This window comes from Strix uralensis, chromosome 6 (genome assembly GCF_047716275.1).
Source record: "Strix uralensis isolate ZFMK-TIS-50842 chromosome 6, bStrUra1, whole genome shotgun sequence".
Taxonomy (NCBI): domain Eukaryota; kingdom Metazoa; phylum Chordata; class Aves; order Strigiformes; family Strigidae; genus Strix; species Strix uralensis.
In genome coordinates, this window is record NC_133977.1 from 38,664,883 (window position 1) to 38,688,250 (window position 23,368).

At 39.8% G+C, this 23,368-nt stretch overlaps 1 protein-coding gene across 7 annotated transcripts in view; it reads left to right on the forward strand.

Annotated features, from left to right (window-relative positions):
* THSD7B (thrombospondin type 1 domain containing 7B) overlaps window positions 1-23,368 on the forward strand; it is a 331,460-nt gene that overhangs the window by 146,300 nt on the left and 161,792 nt on the right. For all 7 annotated transcript variants that reach the window (XR_012629528.1, XM_074873761.1, XM_074873766.1 and 4 more), the window contains exon 8: window positions 1,560-1,757. Coding sequence is in view for 6 of the 7 variants with exons in the window: in XM_074873761.1 (XP_074729862.1) it covers window positions 1,560-1,757 (198 nt within the window). In the remaining variant the exon portion in view is untranslated. The remainder of the gene's footprint in view (window positions 1-1,559; window positions 1,758-23,368) is intronic.

Consider the following 23,368-nt stretch of genomic DNA (forward strand, 5'->3'; position numbering starts at 1 on the left):
AAAAAATTAATCTAACATAGGATGAAGCTCTCAGATGTGCGTACAGGAGTGGAATATGACCTTTAAAAGCTTTTTGCAGTTATTCTTGGGAGAGCAAAAAAAAAAAAAGATTTTCAGCCTGATTCAGATCCTTTTATCCTGCACTGAACTTGTTAGGATTGTAAGGAGGATTTCTTGGGATAGCAGTTGCAGACCTCCACAGTGCCGTGCTGTCCCTCTGTGATCCCCCTCGGAAGTCCTGCTGCATGCCTGAATTTGAGGGCAGTGCTTGGGTGAGCTTGGAATGTGTCAGGACTGAGGTCTGTCCCACAGCCCTGCCATTTTGGAGTTAGGCCGACCCGAGAGATTGTTCTCAGTGTTCTGGGTTTGGTTTAAATTCCTGGAAGTATGCAAGTATGATTTAACTGCCCTGGATCTTAATTGATTAGCGTACGTGTCTGCTGCTGCAACGCTTTCAGATCCGTTGCAGACCCTTTCCTAAGGCTCTAAGTTGAAAAGATGACTGTTGGAGTTCGTGTCAGGGGATGAATATTATTGTTTGGAAATTACACTTTTCTGAAAACAACGTAAGTTTTTGAAGTGATTTGAGCTGGTCAGAATATTTGAAATTAAAAAACAAATAATAAAAAATATATGGTTAAATATAAAAACTTGCAAAACCATTTCATTATTAAATTGTTTTGAATGATTTATTTTTGTTTATTTGAGAATGGTGGAAGTTTGGTCTTACAGTCTCTGGAATGTTTTCTTCTTTTTCTTTTCTCTTTCGTGGCCAAGGCATTTCCACGTGGCCTCCACTAATGTTGTGTATTTCCCTCTTGTCTGAGACTGTTGTAGGAAAGACCACCATGTATTTTTTTCTGCCTTTCTTAGAATTCTGTGTCATTTACATAACAAAACATCCTGAAAGATACTTGCGTATTAGTTCTGCATTTTATATAGAAACATGACTTTTGGTTTTATTCAGGAGGTAGATTATGTAATCAATTCTTTCATTACTTCTGTAACCTTTTTCTTCCACTTTACATTTGAATCTTCCAATTTAATAGGATGTCATTTCAAAGAGGTCTGATATGCATTATGTATCAGAAATCTTTATACCTTCATAAAGCAGAATACTAATTTCTTCGTAAACTGCTCTGCTGTATCTCAAAACAAGTCTCTTCATTAGTGGATTCCCAGATAGAATATAGATGTCCTTTATAACTTCAATTCCTTAACTGTTTCTCTCTGTCTTAATGTTATTCCATTAATATATGCATCAGTGGCAAATTCCTGTATTTGGACATGTTTATTTCTATCTAATGTTGATGAAAGGGAAAAAGAAATGTGAAAATGTAGGTTGTTGGAATTCTTTACACACTACTAGATTTTGCATGCCCAGGCCGTGGGCACATACAGGCAAGTACCAGCCTAGTCAGTTCAGTTAGTAAGTGTTGTACTCTTGTTTGTCTTTATATCCCCCAGTTCCAGATGCCCTATGTAGACCTCTTGCTCCTAGATTATTAGTACAAATATTTTTTGCAGTTGTCCTGTTAATTCAGTTTCTCTTTTTCCAGGCTTTAGAATGAGACAGAGGCAGGTGATTGTAGATCCCGTAGGCACCCTGGCAGATTGTCCACATTTAATTGAATCTATTCCTTGTGAAGACCCAGTGTGTTATGAGTGGATCGTTTCAGAAGGAATATGTGTGACTGACCATGGAAAATGTGGACCTGGAAACCGCATCCTGAAAGCTGTATGCAAGAACAAGAAAGGTGCGTAACAGTAAGAAAGCCCTTAAAAGCCCCATGGTTTTTCATGCCTCCTTTCAAAATGGTATTCTGCTGCAGAGTAATTGTGATTATTTACAATAGCTCCTTACTGAATTTTTATGAAACTTTCAGATTTTTGAATTGACAGTGATATTCACAAAAGCATAGCGCTGATATTAACTGGGATTTGGGAGCCTTCTATTCTATTTTATCCTAAAGGAAATGGCTTACCAGTACAGGTCATATGTTGTCACCGCTGGCCTTATTACAACAGAAGTGGGATACCAATGGCCTGGTTCTCCCTAGAATCCTTATTTTTTTTTTGCACATCTTGTGCTAAAGTAGGGCTGTCACTGAGGCCAGCAGCGCTATGGGCATTCACAAAATTAATCTGGCCCCTAGCATTTCTTCTCTCCTCATTTTTTAGCGTACAGTCTGAATGTTTATATTGTTACACTAACCCTCTTACAATCATGAGAATGGATGCTCAGTTGTGCTGCCAAAATTAATACAAGAATTAGATGTAAACGAAATGTTTGTACTAACTAATACTTTACTTGGCAGCAGTTTGAGACCTGCAGTGTGTTCAGTTTACAAGTTGTTAATAATGAATAAGTACATTTTTATATGACGTTTACAAACAACCAGCAAGAGCTTATTTCTTGTGCATGGTTTGAACCTCAGCCAAAAGTTTCATTTCTTGATAAGGTCAGTGTTGTCAGATCTTTAGATTCAATTACATGGAGCACGACTTTGCAGTCCTTAGTCTGTGCTATCATCTCAAAAGTGGCAAAACTGTGGAACTTTAGATCCTGATACTGTATCTGAAATGGAGATTTCTTCTTTTACGTGGTGCTCAGACCTATCCCAGGAAACAATTTCAATAACAAGAGGGGTTAATTGGCAAGTGGTTCACAATAGTGTGTCATTTACAAGGCATTAGAATCTGATGGAATAAAATTATGGCTGCTTTGAAGAGCACAGATCCTCCTGAAATACATTAAAAATATATGTGATTTTCTTGTAAGTTTGTGAAAATGGGGCAAAAATCCCCCTTCAGCTGTTATAGAACAATGTAGCCAGAATATACAAAGAGTTGTCTCTGAATTTGGTCTGAGTGGTCTCTTCTGATGTCTAATCATAACTGTAGGTCTGGTCCTGCAGTGATGTGTGCAGATGGAGTCTTGTATTGCTGTGGAGCACCATGTACTTCTGTTAAAACTGTGTACTGTTAAAACCATGCACTGTTAAAACTGTGTCAACATCCATTTTTATGCTCCAACTTGCAGCTTGGAAGGAAAGCATATAACATAGCAGATGCTGGTTGATCTCTGATCAGACTCTTCTCTGTGGCTGTGATCCTTAAGAAGCCATGCCTTTGAAGTGTCTCCTCTTCACTTAATTGTTCAACAAGATACTGGAAGTCTCTCAGTTCACTTTTCCACTTCAGTTACTCTGTGCGTGATCTAGTTACCAAGGAAAAAAAAAAGCTGGGACATTCTTCCTGCCCTGCCACCCCAAGCGAATATTGTCACTGGATGTGATCATTGTCAAGTTCTAATTGAGAAGGTTTCACAAGGCAATATCCAGATCATGAGGCAGATGAGAAGCACTGGTTAATACTAGTTTTAAACTTTTCTGAATTTTTGATCCAGTAGGATAGGACTGGCGGAGTCCTTAAAGTCAAAGTTGAAGAAAAAAGTCAATTTGTTTCTTACTCTGTCAATCCAGTAATATTAGTTGTTTTGTTTATAACCTGTTTTCCTTCTGTAATGTTCTCTTAACTAGATTCCCATTCCAGTAAGTGGTGCATTTTCTTGGATAAAAGCTGAAGTAGCATAAAGTGTTTTGCCTGGAATAGTTGGTCAGTTGGTAGTGGGAGACCAGTAGGGAGTCATGTGAGACTGTGAGACATACCAATTACAGCTGAAATAGCATAAGTGCATAGCATTATACAGTTCAAAATTCTGTGCAAGTAACTGCTCTGCTGAAAGCATTTAGGGTAGCTGCATTATGTGCTGGTATTTTCATTTACTTAAGAATCTTTTGTAGCATTCAGCTCCATATCCTAAAATCCAGTCTTTTATCCAGTCATTCTGTCATCTATGCCTGGCATTGTTGTTTAGTATTCCCACTGAATGCCTAAAGGGATGAAAAACTACATTTTTTTTTTGGACCTCATTAAACGACAAAATCCCATGTATCATCATCTTAAGAACAGTTCATTTGGGCCTGGAGTATGTTGATTAGGGTACTTTGGGTCTTCTGTGTATCCCTGCCTGTAAGATGTCTTCATTTTCATATAAATGCAAGACTTTTTGGCATGATGCTCTCCTCCTCTTGCTGCAGTGTGTTACTTCACTTCTCTTTAGAAGTTAGAAGCAGCTGATCTGTTAGTCCTGTTTGTGCCAACCATACCGCAGAAGAGCTTGGCATCACGGCTTCTTGTCCTCTCCCTCCACCCACAGAATGGCTGAACCCATGTCCTTTGCTAGCCTGTGCTCTGCCGTGTAATGCTGGGCTGTTGCATACTGCTCTTCACGGCTCAGAGACCTGAGGCCTTTTTCACGAGAAGACTGATTTTTCCCTTGCCAAAAATGAGCTTTATTTACATTGAGTGAAGTGAAAGGGAACTGGCATGTTTTTCAGTCCTCTCTCCCATGGCAGAGGACTTTGCTGCTGGCAGCAGAGCCTGTGGGATTCTGTTGGCCTAAACCTCCCTCCAGCAAGGTGGAGCTCGGAGGTGCATCTTTGTCTCTGATATATGTTGATAGTCAGTGAGTGAAGTGAACAAGGCATTAGCCCTTCTCTGTCCCACTTCTGGTCATCCCAGTGTCTTTCTCCCAAGCCACAGCTCTTGCATGTTTGTGGTACCAGCCCATGCTGTGAGAGAGGGTTGAGAGGAAGCTGTTGGGGAGGTGAGCAGGGAGCAGTGGCTAACTAACCTCTTTCTCCAACTGAAACATCACCTTTGGAGCCCCTCATAGTGTCCTTTCTTTCCATTTTAAAAAGCCATCCTTTCTGGTGAGAAGATTCTGTGGTACTGACCCAGGTAACAAACTGCTGCTGGCCTGAGCTGGAGCTTGAACAACTCAGGAGCGAGTCACACATGAGTCTAACTCTGGTTTGCAGGGTTTCTCTGAAGACTTCCCTGTCAAAGCAGTATCTTTTTGTAAGGGCTTCTATGAATTTCAGTGATGTACCACTCTTACTTCCACTCGGTCTAGAGGTACAGAAATTACTTTTTTGTTTCTTAACTAGGTTAATGTAGGGGATCTGTAATGAAGGGGCCTCCACAGAGCACGTACTATGTACGGCGTTTTTTCATGGAGTAGGGTCTGTAGTGTGTGATTTGCAGCAGTTAGCATAGATAAGGAGGAATGAGAAGACCGTAATCATCTCATTACTTTGTCATTATTAGGTGACTGCTCCCACCTATTAGTGTCTGTTAATAAGTTATTGAACATGCATATGATGCTTGAAGGAAACTCTTAGTGTCTGGTCCATGTCCCTTGAGTGTGCCTCTTCTGTAGCATCAGGAGACAGTATTGTAATAAATCAAATGAAATTAAATAATGTGTAGAAATGCAATGATGTAATGCATAGAATGGGAAAAAAACCCCTGTGTTGCATGCTTCTTCCAAGCAAAATATCTCAGCAAAGTGTTTTTTTATTTAGCTAGTGAAAGACAACAAATGCTTTTGGGGAAGTCTGTGAAGCCAAAAGAATAGTACAGGAAAATGGATGGCGATACTAAAAATAGGGTGTTGTGTGTCATTTGGTACATGGATTTATAATTCAGATCAAAGGATTTATTTGAAAACTCTTTTTTTTATATTTACAGACAACCCAAGAATTATTTGTGATTTTTCTGAGTTGTTGTTTTAGATTGTTCAACAAGGAATTGAATAATCTCCTGTTTGTAATGTATCGGATAGCTGCAAGTATTTGACATTTGAATTTGAGCAGTCTTGATTAGAACCGACAAACATTACTGTGCATTGACCAGATGAAAATAACTCTCTGAAAACTTTCCAGTTCACTCGCTCTCCTTAAATGTTGCTGCTCAGTAGATACAAAACCATGAACATGGTCAGAACTTTGTCATTCTAAAATGCAGTTGGACAGTAGCCAAAATGTGTTGCATTTCATTTTTTGAAGACAATGACCAAAATCATCTTTTGTGTGCTCTGCTTGTTATGTCGTTGTGATAGGTACAAGCACTTTGAGTATGGTGAGACAAAGGAACTTCAATGTTGTAGTAGTGTGCAGAAAAGTGCAGATAACATTAGACAGAAGGATTTGGCTCAGGATCAGCAGATAAAAGTTTAGTGCAAACAGGAGTTGGTGTGCCTTCATAGGTAGTTTCCCAGTCTTTTGATTTAAATGCTAAGAAATACAACTGGATTCAACATATAAATGTTTTTGGGTTCAGCCTGATGGAGGAATTTGGGAACTCTTTGTATTTTTATTTTCCGTATCTATTTTAGGCTGTATTAATAATAGAAAAATAGATGGAAACCAGACAAATGTTGAACCAAACTGCGGTTTTTAGAGATACATGTTATAGTCATGTTGTGGGAGCTTATGAACTGAGCCATTATTATGGTGAGGAGTACAACCTGAGAACATACATAAAAGGAACTACAACAGTAAATTCATGAAATAGCAAGCATGACTCATAAAAGTCACAATTCATTTTTCAAACATTTTATAAATGTTTCTGACAATACTGTAAACTAAAGCTCACCTATTAGCAATGCTCTTGAATAGACTGTAAAATGCTATTATTCAGAATCATACCTGTAAGTCGTCAATCTATTTTGTTGTAATTCCCATGTCATCATTTATTAATTTGCTTCTGCTTGTTATGATTCCTGCTAGAACTATTAGTCACAAAGATGATTTCTCTGTGACGGTGAACAGCATAGTATCTAAATAATCAAAAATAGGAAATAATTTACACTCAAGGGCTTTGTTGTTTTAATCAGAAATTATTAGATTGACAACAAGGTTTAAGGCAAAGATTGTGTGATTTTGCTGGTTGAAGACTGTTTTACTCCTAGTTAACAAATCTAATCACATCTCAAAAACTGCTGAGTAGTTGCCTTTCTATACTGTCAGCTTGGGTATCAGGGTTTCTTTGTTTTGTGGGAGTTAAAATTGTGGGGTTGTCATCATAGAATGGTTTGGGTTGGAAGGGACCTTAAACATCATCCAGTCCCAACCCCCCTGCCGTGGGCAGGGACACCTTCCACTAGCCCAGGTTGCTCAAAGCCCCGTCCAACCTGGCCTTGAACCCTTCCAGGGAGGGGGCAGCCACAGCTTCTCTGGACAACCTGTGCCAGTGTCTTCCTTTTTGAGGACAGTACTTACAACAGTTCTTGAATCATCTATCGGTCCCTTGTTCATGCACAGTTTATGCAGTGTTGAACCTAGAGGAGCAGAGTCCAGAGGTGTCCATAAGAACATAGCTGTGTCTCTTCTCCTGTAGCACCCAAATGACCTGTCACAAAGCCACCTTTTTTCAGCAGCTTCTGCCTCACCTAAGTGTTCCCAGGCACTTTGGAGGTTTCTGTGCACCCTTCCTAGCCATATCTGATAAATTAATAATATCTGGCAGGTCCCAGGACTCATGGCTGTAAGGGGCAAACCATCCTGCTACAGTCAGTCTGCCAAGATGGTAGCTTAGAAATAAAACTGCTGCAATCCTACTGTCGTAGCTGTTATGGTGGCAAGGTATTTTCTTTAAGTATTCTCAGTGGAATAAGCTGCTGACTTCAACCTGCAAGAGTTACCCGAGCTGGGGGACAGCACCCATCGCCTGAGCCCGGGCTCACCGAGCCTCAGTGCTGCCAGATGTGGGGCTGCGTGAGTGGCAGTGAAGAGCAGTCAGGAACATAAATTGTCGTGGAGTGAAAAAAATCAATCGTCCTCATTTCAGCAGTGTTATGCCAGATGATTAAACCTATGTTTTTACTTTTTTGTTTTATTCCTGGTACTAACATTAACCCCCGCTCAAAAAAAAAAAAAAACCAACAAAAAAAACCAAACACCAAAACCCCAGGGCATATTTGCAAGGAGTGGTGAATAGAAGAAAGCCACAAAATAAGGGTGTTCACCAAACCTTTAGGCCTGTTGCTTCTTTTGCTTTTGAGCAGAAAACCTTTATACTACTGCTGCTGCTGTTCTGGCAGTCCTGGGAAGAGTAATTCCTGCACAACAGTTTTCTTTTATTTTTCTGTGCGATCTCTTTGGTTCTAGGCAGTCGGAATCTAGAATGTGGCACTTGCCAAGAAGTCAAGAGCGTTTTTGTTTTTAAGTCTTAGTAAGTTCAATGAAAAAGTATGTTTGGGTTGAAATACATCTATTCCTAAATTTCTGTTCCATCTGTCAGTTTTATTTGTAAAACTAGAGAACACTATTTCAAAGTCATAATGTTTTCTTTAAGCATTTTTAAGTTTAAAAGATTAATGTTTTGCTTTTTTGTAAATGAACTAGGCCAAGTCTTAAACAAGAAATCAAAATATTTTTAAAAAGTTGTTAATATAAAAGCAAAATATTCCATTTAGATTAAAAAAACATTTTGCCTTATCTTGAAATTACTTTTTTCCTAAATCCTCCCCAGTCTCTTTTCAGTCTACTTAAAACAGAGTTACGGAGTTTTGTCTTCCTTTTCCCCTTTTTTTTTTTTTTTTGGTTCAGTGCCCAAACAGAAATCCATTATTCGCATGGCTCTATTGACAGAGCAGACACTGAAATCCTGTTGGAATTCAAGCGAACAGTAAAGGGAAGTAAGGTAATCAAAGCAGTGTTATTTTAAGATCCAATATTGTGTTCTGCCAGAGCTTGACAGTGAAGCTCTGCGCTTACGGAAGCTGAAGACTCTTTGGGGGTAGAATATTAATAATGGTGTGCTCAGTTACCTGTCTGTACTTCCAGTTCAATTGTAGCGTGTCCTGTGGTCCCTAAGAACGGGTGTCTGCAGGGGCAGCTTGCGGGGTGTGCTCTGCTCGGTGCACAGCATCGCGAGAGGCAGGAGCATCCCCAGGAGCTCTGCTTGAATCCTCCAGAAGAAGGGGTCTGCAAGTAGAGACGATATCTGGTTTTATTCCTGGTTGAGGGCATGAAGCTAGCAGTTTCCTGAGGAGCTCTGTTTTAACATAAATCTCAGCAAAGCTGAGTTCTTACCTGGGGAGAATTCTTAATTTTTCATCTTGTAATGGATTAATGGTATAGAATGAATTTGCAGAGTCCGTTTAATTTCTCAGAGAAAAGATCTGCTGTGTTCAATTTACTGAAAGTAAGTTTTAAGTAAGTTCTTTCTGAGGTATCCAAATAAGATCTTTAAATCTCCATTGATGCATTGTGTCCAGTAACACAACACCATCTCTAATGGTACGTCTAGATTTTCTTTCTCCTGTATGAGTCGCATAAGTTTAGATTGTGATCATTCTTTATTTTAGAAACTTAAACTTTTGGAAACTAAAAGAATCAGTTTTGTTTGTAAAATTAAAATACTTGTTTTCAAGTTAATGTGGCAATATATCTGTCTTTAATATGACCTTAATCCGTGGAGTAGTGAAAATCTTTCTTCAGTGATGCTTTTTCCCAGCTCTGCCTGTATGCGGAGCGTACTCATGAGGGCTTTCACTTACTGAGAGGGGTGGGTGGAGAATGCACTTCTAACGATACGCAGAGAATGAGAGAACGATGTATAGCTAAAAGTTAAATAGCTCAGTCGATGGATTAGGAAGTGTTTTGTCTCAGCTTCTGAAATCATTCAAAAAGACAGTCTTACACACTGGTCAAATTTGTGTGCTGTCAGCATTAGCAGGACAGAACTTGCAATGGGAATTTTGCCTGAGGAGGGTGTGATTAATACATATATGTTATGGACTATTAATATAAGTGCAAATGGGAGGGGAGACAACTTCACAGCTGTAAAATTTGGAATTATTTTGTAGGGAATTATTTGTAGGGAAAGTTATCCAGTTGCTCAACACACTTGCACATACAATCAATAAAATTAAAGAGGTATCAGCTCTTCTAAGCCTGCAGGTTCAATTACTGTCATGGGGCTCAGCCTTCTGCTCCACATTGCTCATCCCTCCTCTTAGTTCGTGAGTGTGCTCCGCCATACCCTGTCATTGGAACTGTTGATCCCAAACCAGTGTGTTTTCCTGACTGTTAGAAATACAAATCCTAAAAGGCAATGTGCAGAGGCTTCTAGCAATTAGATAGGATCCATACTTCTCATTTTGCAGTGTGGTGGAAGGAACATATTGAGTGTAGCAGCAAGGCTGATGAGTATTATGAGTGTTTCAGGAATCCTGAAGAATGGTGTGGTTTGTTCAATAGATTTGAGACCCATTTTTTTGTAGTCATAAAGATTGATGTGCTCTTTGAGCAGGCTGGCTGTTTACGGGCCAGGTGGAGTGGATGTAGTTACCTCCATCAAGCCTTACCTCACAGCAGCTGGTACCATGCCAAATACTTGATGTCTCCTTCTGGAAACATTTAAAAAGGCAAAATGCAGATTGTGACCTGCTCTAGGACTGGTGCACTGACAATTTGAGGATAGACGCCATCATGAATTCAAGTGAATTTACTGTCTTTGCATCCCCTACTGAAACTGATGTCTGCAAAAGAAACAAAATCGGCTTTAAGTTAATTTTAGGGTAAGCTGCTGAAAAGTAAGAGCTTTCTTTGCTTAGTCACGCTTTAATGGTTTTACTTCATTCAAGATCATAGCAAACATATGGCCCACAAGCCAAGGAAGATAGAAACTCCAAAGTCTTTAAGTAATTCTTGTAGTAGCTACATTTGTGTAAATATCTGTCTTAGGCGTATTGTGCTAAAATACAGGGTGAAATATCTAATGCTGGAAAGCTGGAAGGTTGTGGGTTTGAATCTAGAGGATAAACTCAAACATACTTTGATTAATTTTATCTTTGAATGCAAATATGTTTCATGATTTCCAGCTGAACTCTGGCTGTGCATTTTCAAATGCTGGTGGTGTGATTTGTGTCAGTCATCCAGAAGGCAGCTATAATCGGTATCCAGTGGTGATGTTAGCTCTGTGTAGTTGGCAGATGGAGATACCGGTGGAGTTTATTAGGGATATAGCCAGCTTTCAGCCTCCCTGTGCTTGTCAATATAAGGTATTACAGCTACCTGTGAAAATACGTTTCCCATGCCAGCTGAACTAAGTGAGGGTTTGTGGTCGGTGCAGAATGCCCTCAAATGAATTTCTATGCAAAACCACAATTCTTTTCAGTATCTAGAGTTCCCTTTTGATACCTAATGTCTCCAAAAGATATTTTTCAAGACTTCAGAGCAGTGTTAAAATGGTGAGGGCAGAGGCCATTTCTTCCCTATGGCTGTTTCAGCAGAGAGATGGATTTTCAAAGTTCCAGCTCCCACTTGCACTAGTGAGAGGGAGCAGCAGGTGCTAATTTTTTTTAAAAATGAACCTGAGCTTCAAACACCTGTAGATTTGGAATTGAAGGTTCAAGGTAGCCCTTTCAGAAATGGGAATTGTAACACTAAGAAAAGTATAAACATCACTGTCCTGGTTTTGGCTGGGATGGAGTTAATTTTCTTCCTAGTAGCTGATATAGTACTGTTTTGGATTTAGGATGACAATGCTGTTGATAACACACTGATGTTTTGAGTTGTTGCTAAGTAGTGTTTATATTAACTCATGAACTTTTCAGCTTCTCATGCTGCCCTGCCAGTGAGGAGGCTGGGGGTGCACAGGAAGCTGGGAGGGGACACAGCTGGGACAGCTGACCCCAACTGACCACAGGGATATCCCAGACCATATGGGGTCATGCTCAGTGTATAAACTGGGGGGGCCGCTGCTTGGGAACAGACTGGGCATTGGTCGGTGAGTGGTGAGTAATTGTTTTTCATTTACATCACTTGTTATTCTTGGCTTTTATTTCTTTTTGTTACTTTCCTTTTCATTACAATTTATTACGTCTTTAAAAAAAATTTCAATTATTAAACTGTTCTTACCTCAACCCACAAATTTTCTTACTTTTACAATTCTCTCCCTCAACCCACTGGGGTGGGATGTGAGTGAGCAGCTGTGCAGTGCTTAGTTACCTGCTGGGGTTATAGCACAACAATCACTTATTATGGCAAGATCTGTATTGCCCTTTATACTTTAAATGTTATGGAATAAGTTTGACCTAAGTTGATCTGAGTTTGTGATAAAGGTTACCTAAAGAGCATGGCATGTGCCTGTGACTTGTAGATCTGTTACGCTGGTGCAGGAGGTTTGAAGAAAGTGTATGGAAGGATTAATATTTGTATACTAGGCTAGTGCAAATGTATACATTTAAACTATTTTTTTATAAGCTGTTTTTTAATGACTAAGCAATCTGTATGGAGTTTCATGATTTCTAATCTTTCAATTGTGAGACTGAAATAAGGTTCCTGTAATGTATTTTGTAACTGAAAAAATATAGTTAATTTTTTAAGTCTGGAAAATAAATCTTAAAATAGATTTATTTGTTTTTGCCCCTCACAGTACATTGTAAACAAAAATCTCAGATTGTTTCAATAAGAAATGAGGAAAATACCTATAAGTGCCAATAGCAATTCCTGTTTTCTCAGTGAAATGGAGCATGCAGCATAAAATACCTGTTTGGCTGTTTTCTTTAAACTAAACATAACTTCACATACGTGATGAGTTCATATTCTTTTTGGAGAGTTGTTGTATTTCTTAAGAGCACTGATTCAACAAAGGGGACGTGTGAGCAAAATAGGATCCTTCTTGAACTGTATTTGAAAGGTAGCTGGATGATAAGTTTTAAAATTAACTTACGTGGATAGAAGAGAAGGAGGCTAGAAGGATTCATCTGAAAAGTGTTAAGGACTGGATTCTGGATCTGCAACCTGAAGGTGGCTGAAGTTACCAGGAGGAGCAGATGGAAGATGTGACAGTGAGGGCTAATCACATCCATAAGGGTTCTGGTTTTTGGGGATTAAATGGGTTCCAAAAGTGGCTAAGGATTTCACTGCTTTTCTACTAGTGAAGGAAGTGTTTAACATACCTAGGTATTTTCCTCATTCTTTGTACATGATTTGGTAATGTTTGTGTTAAGTCTCTCAAACACATAGTACCAGGCACACAGTCTGGAGGAATATAAGAAATGGAGATGCTTTACAAAATCTTTTTATTCTCCTCATCCCAAGCAGAGTCACTAAGGCATTTTATGCTTTAGTCCCACCCTTGTCAGTTTTGATACATATAAAGGGGCTCCCTGAAAACAGTGGCCATTCATAGCATTCACATCAGTGGTATCTTCACCTGGTTTTGACATGGTGCTTTTGGAGCCTCTACACAGTTGCGACCTCAAAACTTCCTCAGGCTTTAGTTTCTTACTGATAATATCCCCTTGAGATACTCGAATTCAAAGCTTTTTGCATTAATACTGTCCTTAAACCATTTGTGTTTAACCAAATATTACAGCATATGTATATGACACCATTCACACAACTTTTCTGAAGGATCTTGTGGCTAAATTGCAAGGAAGCCCAGCACGGGTTGTGCAGGCGTTAGCCTTTCACAGGCGTGAGCCTTTCATTTAAGCAGCCTTTCTGAACTCATCATATTGAAGACTCAGCTGACAGTTTGCAGAGATGTTCACAAATTACTTAAAAGAAAAAAACCACCAAACCATCAAACCAAAAAAAACCCGAACGGGAAAAGTTTCATGTTCTACATACTTGTGCCATTTGTCCTCTTCTGGGCACTGGTGTTTGACCAGCCCGTGTCCAGCCAGCAAACATGGCAGAGGGATAACTTTCCCTCAGTGGTGGCAATGGTTTGTGACTTTCTCCAACACTCAGCTTCTAGGTCAGGTAGGCATTTGAATCTTTAAGGGACCAACCCCTCTGTGAAATGCCAGTTACATTAATAAACGGTTTCAGAATTTTCTGGTGTTCAGCAGATGGATAAACAGCACGATGGCATATCCTGATTTCCTTAGGATGCCAGGCTAAGACAAGCCAGAAACCAGTTTTTAATGCATTTTATATTTTTAAAATTCTTAATAGACAGAAAATTGCCCAATTCTCAGTTCAAAATTATTTTAGCCGAGACTTTTTTTTCCAAGAGAAATAGTCAAAACAGTATAAAGGCTTTAAATTAAACAGAAGATCATCAGGGGAAAGAAATGACTGGCTGTATTTTATTGCATTCTGTATGTGAGGTTTAGTGGGCTGGAATCCAACTTGTGATCTAACTCACAAAAGAAAAAAAATGTTTCAAAACAAGCCAATTAAGTTCTGTATGAGGTAGTATCTAGGAATTTATTTTTATCAGATAATATTAAAAGAAATAAATGAAACCTGATTCTGCAGGCAGAAGACTGAAACCTGGTAGTGACTATCTGTAACGACCAGTGGTGCGTGAGGCTAGGGGCTTCCCTCCATCTCAGTCCACAGGAGGATTTGGGGTGCGGGCAGAGGAGAGATGAGGAGAAATCAGGGTGGAAGAAAAGGCTAGGAGCAGCCTGCAACCATGAGGTCTTCTGTGCTCGCTGTTCCTCAGGCGAGGTGAAGGAGTTGCACCCAGGGTCTGGTTGTGTGCCGTGCTGTGCGGGTCGGCAGTAAGTTTCCCCTGAGGTTTATATAAGGGAATAATTTGAGTTTAACTTCAATAGACAGCTTCTCATGTTGATCTCTGACCACAGCCCTTTTAGTGGAGGAAAAAAGAAGGGCTTTTTTTTGGTGTAATTTAATCCTTTCCTGCTGGGTGGCCCTACAGAAGGCTTTTTCTGTAGCTGAAATTCCTTCGGTGCTGCATGTTGCACGCTGGACGGGAATGATTGTCAGAGCCACCTTGATATAACGGTTCTGAAGGCTGTTGAGTGGAAATTGAAGATAAGTGTTGCACTTCCTTTGAGTTTCTTTTTATCAAGCTATTTATGAAGTAGAGCTGATTAAAAACATTTTAGTCGCTTGTTTTGAGGTTAATGGGTGCTGGAGGGGAAGGGTCCCCCCTTAAAGTAGGAAGTTTTGACAAACTTTTAATTAAGAATTCGGGACATGGAACTCTAGGGCTTGTTCTACACTACTGAGACTGGCTCTGGGGCATATTGGTCTGTCAGGTTTTAAAGTAAATCTTCCTCTTAATTGTAATTAAGTGTTGTAATGCCAGTACTCTTTATTAGGCAGCAATTTGTGATTAGTCAGGTGGTCGTAATGGAAAGAGAAGAATGTGTGATGAAATGGTAGAGAAATTGCAAAGCAGGGAAAAACACCACGAGATGCAGCTCCTAAATGCTCTTTAACATCCTTCTGTTGGCAGATTTCCCAGGGAATTCAGTGCGTTCTGTGGGACAGGGTTTGATCTTCACACAGATCCTGGCCTGTGTGGAAACACGGGTTCAGTGGACCTTGATTACAGGACTTGAGCTCTGAAGTTGTGACAAGAAATAATGCTAAGAACAGCCATAAAAAGGGAAAACTCCTAATTCCTTCAAAACTTTGAAGCCAAGCTATTATTTTAAGTGTAGATTACATTATCACATTTGTTTATCTGTGAATTGAATCTCATATTTAATAAATGGTAGCTTTTGTGAAGTGCTGGAGTGAATGTGAATTAGTGAATCGAGAAAGATTAGCTCTTCGAGGAGATTGAGAAGAATTTAAAATTCCATTGTTCGGTGTTTTTCTTTCTGTCTGTATGAAGCACATCTGTAATTGTCTCAAATTAGGTATTGCATTTGTTTAAGAGAGTTAAATAAGTAACAGGATAAGATATTTCATAGTTCCTTTTTAAGTAAACAGCCTGTTCAGTTTTTATCTTTAGGCAGTTTGCAAGTGTCAGAGCAAAGCTTTTGAAGAGAATGTCCATGCGAGATGGTGTTTCTTTAGGAACTGAATCATCCTTTATTGTTGGGATGCATGTTCCAATTTTGAAGCCTGGTCTTCCCATACTGTATGATTTTGGTGTATCCCTTTACCATGTTAAAACAGACGCATTATTTAAAAATTCCTATAGAGAAGTGAGAACTGGACTGTAAGCGTGAATTTGTTGGTTCCTTCCTGGCAGCTGTGGTGTATTTTTGCCATCAGTTGCCTGATCATGTTGCTGCCAATGAACCCTCACATTGACCCAGTAATTAGCAAGCCCAGAAAGAGAAAAAAGGAAAAGAAAGACGAATGAGTCAACACATCCATGTGAACTGCGTCAGCAGCTTTGCAGGCAGAAGACAGTGCTTTTTCCTTTCATATCACCAAGGAATGAAAAACAATCACCCAGAGTTAGTTCCTGGCTCAGTCCTGTGGCTAGTGGTGTCTGTGGGGATTCAGGCACTATGTCCAGTGGGAGACGGATGTAGTTTGAAAAGTGAAATTTCTGGAAGAAGTGAGAATATTTATCAGCCCTTAGCAAGCAAGCAGGGAGTTCGCTGGGACTGGATGAACTCAGGGTGCTTTGTTGGAGGGACAAAGTCACTTCCAGGTGGCGTGAGGCCCACCTGCTCTCCCTTTCCACATCTCCTGTGGCACTGCACCTAAGTCTGTTCCTGATTTGTGAGTTGTTTCCATTCGTTACTGGCAAATGTGCATGTGATATAAAATACCAAGTCTTTTTTGTGATGAAAATGTGATGACCCAGCAGGACTGGTAAGTCCTCATGAACTTAATGATAGACTGTTGGGCAGGTCTGTAGAAATGGCTCCTTTCATGCTTGAAGCAGGGGGAAGATGGGTCTTGGCTGCCCATAGTACATGGTAGAAACCAAGATGATCCTGTAAGTTCAAATTCTATTTTTTTGTTACCAGATGCAAAATTCCCATTAAATTTAACGTAGCAAGAATTTCCCCCCCGGTTTCAGCAGATTTCCAAAGTTTAATACAAAGTCAGCAGTGTTTTGTTGAATGCTTAGTGCTGTGTCAAAGGAGACTAGAGCCAAGAGGGTGTTTTGTTCTTTTTCATGGTGTTTACAAATAAAGCTGACTGATTTGGTAACTCTCTTGGAAACTCTCTGAGACTGTAAATTTAGCAGAGTGCTCCCTGGGCATACATAGATCTAAAGATAGTAGTTTCTTGCCTATCAATAAGTATCTTAAGGCCTTTACTTTTAATGCTATATACGACTTAAATCCCAGGAAGATAATTCCACTACTTCTGTTCATTTATACTATAGGAGTCTGCATTAATTCAGACTAGGCTAGGTTTTCTAATACATTATTTATTTACGTCTTCAAAATGTCTGTGGTGCTTCGTGTGGTTGACAGAGCATATTCTTGTTTGTTAATATTATATGGCAACCCGTTTTCCCAAGATGCTTAAATAAATGAATGCCTTCAAATAAAGCTGTGATTTTAAAAGCCACTTTTTTTTTCTTCTTGTTGTAACTATAGCATCCTTTAATCTTAGCTCTGATTTCTGTTCTTTACAAACACCTGTTCTAAATAGTTCTGGAAAGATCATCAGTTCTTTAGTTTACTTTTTTTTTTTTAGAAAAATGCTCACTCAGATCTTGATTCTAAATATCTAGTCTAACTTCTCCCCCAGCCCCCAGGCAATAGAAGCTTAGAAATACCCTTCAATTCAATAAAAAAAACCCCTTACATGAATGGTGAGGCACTGAGCTCATATTTTCTGACAGTCCACAAAGCTTACAAATCAAAATACATGAGTGCTGCATAAGTGAGGGTGAAACAAATGGTGTACAATGCTTGGGAATGAATGAGTCATGTGAATGAACATTGGCATGTACATCCCCAGCTCCATATTAAGATTAAAGTGAGTTGTCTGCTCTACAATTGTGTAATTGCTTCTGTGACTGATTTGGTGCTGCTCTGTAATAAGTTGTGAATACTGTATGCTGACCTGGTTAATGGGATGTTTACTAAATGAATATATTTGTATAGTGTAATAGGAGGATGTTTGGAAAAATTAGCAGGATGAGAAAGAATGGCTCAAGAGGGTCATTTTTCAGCAAGTGCTGGGGTTGTGAAGACGAAGGCAGGCTGCCTTGCTGTTGGCGTTTGGGGGCTTGGAGGGTGAAGTTGCGTGGGGCCGGGTCCCCTTCCCTCCCCATGGCAGGGAGGTCTGTGCCCTGGGCGCACACACTGTCACGGAGCATCCTCATCCTTACTCCCCAGGCGAGCATGACACGCAGGTGACTGCTCTGGACTTGGGGTACCCAGACTCTGCACCCCACTGAAGATGCTGCCAGTGTGGGGATGAGTGCTGGGGCAGGGAGCAGCCTCCATCCTGCAGCTGTGACAGCTTCATTTTATAAAATACCTTTCTTGAATTTAGCTATTTTAAGTACTATAGACTAAGATAATTATTTCATGAAGTAATATTATCTGCAAATTAACCTTGGATCTTTGCGTAGGTTCAGAAAGAGAGAGATAAGGAATTTTATCGCAAATTGCAGACTTACTGGGTTTAACGTAAAGGCCGTGGCAAGTAATACATTTAAACTGCATTTAAGTAGTAAAGACCAGAATATCAAAGTCTAAAAGCAATAAACATTAATTTATTCAGAAAGTTTTTATATTTTCTTTCTAGTTTATATGTTCTTTTCACACACTGTCATTTAATGAGGTTATATTCTGATTAAAGTAGAAAAATAAAAAAGTAAAATGTTCTATTTCAGTAGATAAAAATGTAGCTTCTAAAATACATCAGCTTGCCCTGCGTAGTCTGAGCTAGCTGTACAATTTTCCCTTCGTTCAGCATGGCTGCTAGACTAATGGATTTTGGGGGCAAAACTCCCCCTTATATAGAGTTTCAATTGAAATCCATATTTTCATTTTCAGTGACAACTAATACATTTCCTGTAATCCCTTTCAAATATTCACTGGCAGTATTCCCAGACATACATTTTGAAGGTTAAATGGTTTAGGATTTATGTACTATACTATGTAGGTCGGTCTGAATAAGCTAATAAGTCTGTACGGCCCCTTCATTGCCAGAGACCAGTTTGTATCTCAGAAACACTATGGCTGCAGCAGCACGAAGCTTTGGCTGGTTAATGAACTGTGGTTCTAACGAGCCCAGGGTGAGGTGCTGGGCTGGAAAACTGCATTTGCTGGTTGCAGAGCTCACTTGGGTATCGTTACATAGGGCTGCTTCGCATAGCATAGATGCACCTTCCTGGCAGTTGAAGGTTTTGGCTCTCTGTCCAGAAACATCTCTTTTTTAATAGGCTGCAATTGACATGAATAAAGAGCAGTAATTAAAATAATATTCCACGAGCTTTGCATTTTAGTACGCAGTTTGATTAAAATTGGATCTGCCTTTTCCTCTCCCTTGAGGACCATTGCTCACTTCGTGGCTAATGAAGTGGAATGAGCACTGTGATCAATATTTATGGTGTCACTCTGGGCACCTGCAGTTCTTTCAACCCTTCTTGCACTGTGGAGCTGGAATGGACATTTTTAACTCCAAGCTAATTAATGGCTAACTGTGCAACTTGATGTGAAGTCTGGAAAGACTGTTCTTAGTACTGTTTCTTATGAGCATCACATGCAACTTTCACAGATTTGCTAGTTCTTGTCATCGGTTGGCCAAAAGTAGGAACTTGATTTTTCTTAAGTGATCTACTTTCAGGCCTTTGGTCATCCTTTGGTGTTAGTTTGGGCTCTCCCTGTGTTGGGAACAACCACCCTTGGGGTACTAATTCTTGCCGCTGAACACACAAAAAAAGGACACGTATGGATTCTTTTGGCTGAGTTTATAGAATTCTGCCCTACAGCTTTTCTACTTTTTATACTCCAGTCTCTACTACAGGTTCCAGTAACTGCTGGAGATAGCACATATTTAAGCCTAGCATGAATGCCGTGGAGTTAGTGCTAGTCTGTGCTTTTGCATCTTGCCAGTTTGGGAGCTGCTCCCAGCTGTGCCAGAATATTTTTATTCAGCTGCTCATGAAGTCCACAGACTATGGCAGTATTTTCTGTCCAAATCAGCCGTGCAGTACTTTGTTCCACAGTTCTTTTGTCTCTTGACTCCCTTCAAGGCTTTCCCAAAATAATATCATCTTTGAACTCTTGGTGGGTTGGTTCATTACAAACTTTGCCCGTTCCCTGCCAGCGACAGCGGCTGGAGGCAGTCCAATGTAATTAGTAAGTATTTTGGAGACTCCACTTTGGCAGCCCTGCTAAATATGTGCAGTGAAAGCAGGATTACTATGGGGCCTCATCTTTTTTTTTTTTTTTTCCTTCATTATGTCATCTCTATGATCTGTAAGCTTATTTAATTGGAAATTAGCCATTCTTATTAAGACAGGAGTTACCCTTTGGTCCAAATCCTGACGTGGGATAAATGTATGTAGTTCCCACTAAAGAGAAGGAAAATGTACCCAGATACTCCAGGTGGAAATTTGCCCTTTTGTGTCCATTGTAGTTCTCCTGGAGGAGAATTTCATTTTCTAGTAAAGGCAATAAATTTTTGCTGCTCAGATAAGTGACTACAGAGGTTCATCATCAGGATTTGAAGAAATAAGCCTCCTAAGAAGATGGATGATGACAAGGGGAGTAAGAGTTGTTATCCAATCATTTGTCATGGTCCAGAACATTAAGATATATGGATAAGACCCCAAAGTTGTGTAAAAGTTCCTTTTTCCAGCAGTCAGTTGGTACGTAATAACTTATCCTGTGCAGTCAGCCAGTATTACATGCTCTCTGAAAACTCATTTTGTTTGCATCTCTTTGTATACACAGCACATAAGCAGTAACATCTTATATTGCTGGGAAGTATTCCACACATCATCGAAATGTAGCCCCACGGTTACTGAATACAGAGACTGACTTCTTCGGTGATCACGTTAACTCCCTTCTCTCCCTCCTCCATCCCTCTCCAGATGTTAACATTATCTGCCTTGCCTCTATTTCTGTGATAGTGTTCTGCTCTGGGCTTTCTCCAGAGACTTTTCCCTCTGACTGCTTTTCTGTGGTTCCCTGCTTTACAGTGGTTTCCCTCTAGTTCTTCCCTTGTCTCAAGGCTTCAAAACCACGTAGCAGCCATGGGGTGCAGTGTCAGCTAGTGAAAAACTAGATTAAACGTTCGTGGCTGTTGGAGTGCTTGTTAGAATATATGTATTAATTCAACACTTCCTGCTGGTTTTCAATATGTTGGGAGGTTATGTTGCCAGTGAGGTGAGTTTAAAGCCTGTAGTGGAATACATTTCAACTAACAGCTCGAGAGCATGTAAAAATCTTGCTCTGCTTACCTAGTCTCAAAGAAAAACCTTTCCCCTTACTTTTTAACGAGTGAGTATTCCTGTCTAAACCAAACGAGGTCGAGACCAGATTTTTGAAGGATTTTGTTAAATTCCAGCTCTGCAGCTGGAAACTTGGCTTGAAAGTTCACTTTAATGTAGGCAACAACATCATAGTTTGCTATGGTAAACTGCTCCCTGATTTGCTGCTTGTTGCTGGAAAGTCACTTAAAAATGAGGTTTGCCTTGTCCTGTCTGGACTTGTCATCGCACAGAATGGCTCAGTAGCCTAAATTTGATCAGCTGAGCCTCTGAGACCTTGGTATCATGCACTGAGTCCTACTAAACTTTGGGAAATCCTCCAGCATGGCAACTTCATTACATCTGTGTGCTGGAGTTAAAGGATGACCCTCATACGTTTGCCCTGCCTGGTTTGGTATTTCATGGTCAAAAAGCTTAATTGGTTCAATGTATTTATTCCCTTACATTTCTCTCTTGCAGCTGGCTCAGGAGGATGTATCTGACCACTGCGGACTCGTAGGCAGAGGATTTTTACTGTAGTTCACTTGACAAGGGTTTAGATATGAAAGTGTCAGGCTTAGTCCTCAGTGGCGGCCTGTAAGCCTGTGCAGATAGATGTGGTGGGAGCAGAGTGATGTTCTGGAAAGATCTTGGTGCAGCTCAGAGGTTTGTGATTAGAGAAGCCCAAGTCAGGAGCTGACAGCAGTCCTGGCTGGCGAGTTTTCAAAATTCCCCTGGTGTGATCATATCTGTGCCTGTGGAAGTAAAGCTGGCATAGTCTGCTTCCGGGAGGATGGGGGTGATGGGCTGTGGGTTTGGGAGCCCTGTTTGGACCATTTTTGGCAATGTGTCTTCAAGTGTTCAGGTGTTTGGTCCTGCAGGCGTTCTACAAACTGGCCATGGTGGGGAGATCTGTTCCTACAGGTTTAGGAGCCATCAAATGTCACGTGGCCATATTTCCAGGGAAGCAAAATGCAATTCTTCTGAGTCCCAGCTATGTAATTACAGCAGTAATAACAGCTATCATTTTTGATGCCTCGGTGCCAAATGTAAAGATTGTTAAGTTGTTTCTGTTACGTTTTCAGAGTAGTTTGTTCTGCTGCTTTTTCCCTATTTGTGCCTTATCTACGATTGAACAATTACCAGAAATGTGATGAGGACATCGTATGCAGAAAGTCATCCCCTTGTCTTTTTTCCCAGTGACTCTGAGGTGCATGTGAGCGGCCGTTATCTCAACTGCTAATCAATGAAGCTGGAGCTAATGTGCGAAGTGACCTTTGTGAAGAGAAAGGAGGTTTTGCCAATATTATATTTGCAGTTTGAATCAACTTTTGCACTTTGTCATGTATTTGATTGCGTGAGCTGCTCCCTTACTGACTTGTATTGCCTGATCATTTTTGATTATATCAAGGTAACAAATGCCCAAAATTTGTCTTGTATGTTAGTTATGATGTTTTCATTGACCAGGTATCATTAGTGTTATGTGATGACCCCTGATCTTCGTGGTCTAAATTCCTTCTGTGCTTTCATCTGTTTGAAGCTATCCTGCATAGCTGCACATTTCCCAGTTTAGTGAAGTCGATGGGATTTTTACCACTGAAATTAGACCCAGTTTACAGCAGCCTGTGGGTAAGCAAAGGTTATTCTCTAGCACTTCCCTCTTCTCTACGGTTTTATAGTGCTTAGAAGTCTGATGGATGGAGCGCTCAATTATTTAGCATCTATCAAGCTTTTGCTTACAACACCTAAACAAACACTAGTATTACCTACTTTTTTCTGAATATATAAAATATAATTCTGCTACATTAATCCACAAACTTAAAAAAAAATATGCTGTTGCTTAACCAGCCCTTTTAATGAAATGGGTTTTGAATTGAAATTTTAAGTATGCATGAAGACAGTAAGATACCATTTGCAGTGTTAGGATTTCAATAATGTATGGAATTAGCAGAGCTTTATTATATTTCTGTGCCTGCATGCCCTCTGTAGAGTAAAAGTTGTAATAAATATAAGTTCAAAGGTAAAATTTTATTGCTGCGCATGAGAGGAGAAAAAATAAATTAGAGTAATGTAATCATGCTCATATATGTTATGAATTTTGAACAGTGTCTATTAGAAAGTTTGTCAAAATGTGCTTAGCTTTGAAAATACAGATTAACGCTGAAGGTTTTAATATTGTTCTTCCTTATGTGCATATTCCTTGAGAATATAAGTGTAAAGTATCTCCTGCCGAAAGCAATTGTCATAAAATGACACTTTCCTATTTTAATAGCTGAATAATCAGAACAGAAATATTTTCTAAGTTGTGGAGAGGTTATTGCTTTTTTCACAGAAAGAAATTTAGTGGTAGAAAACCAAATTTTATCCAGATATTCTCCAGTTTTTCTGT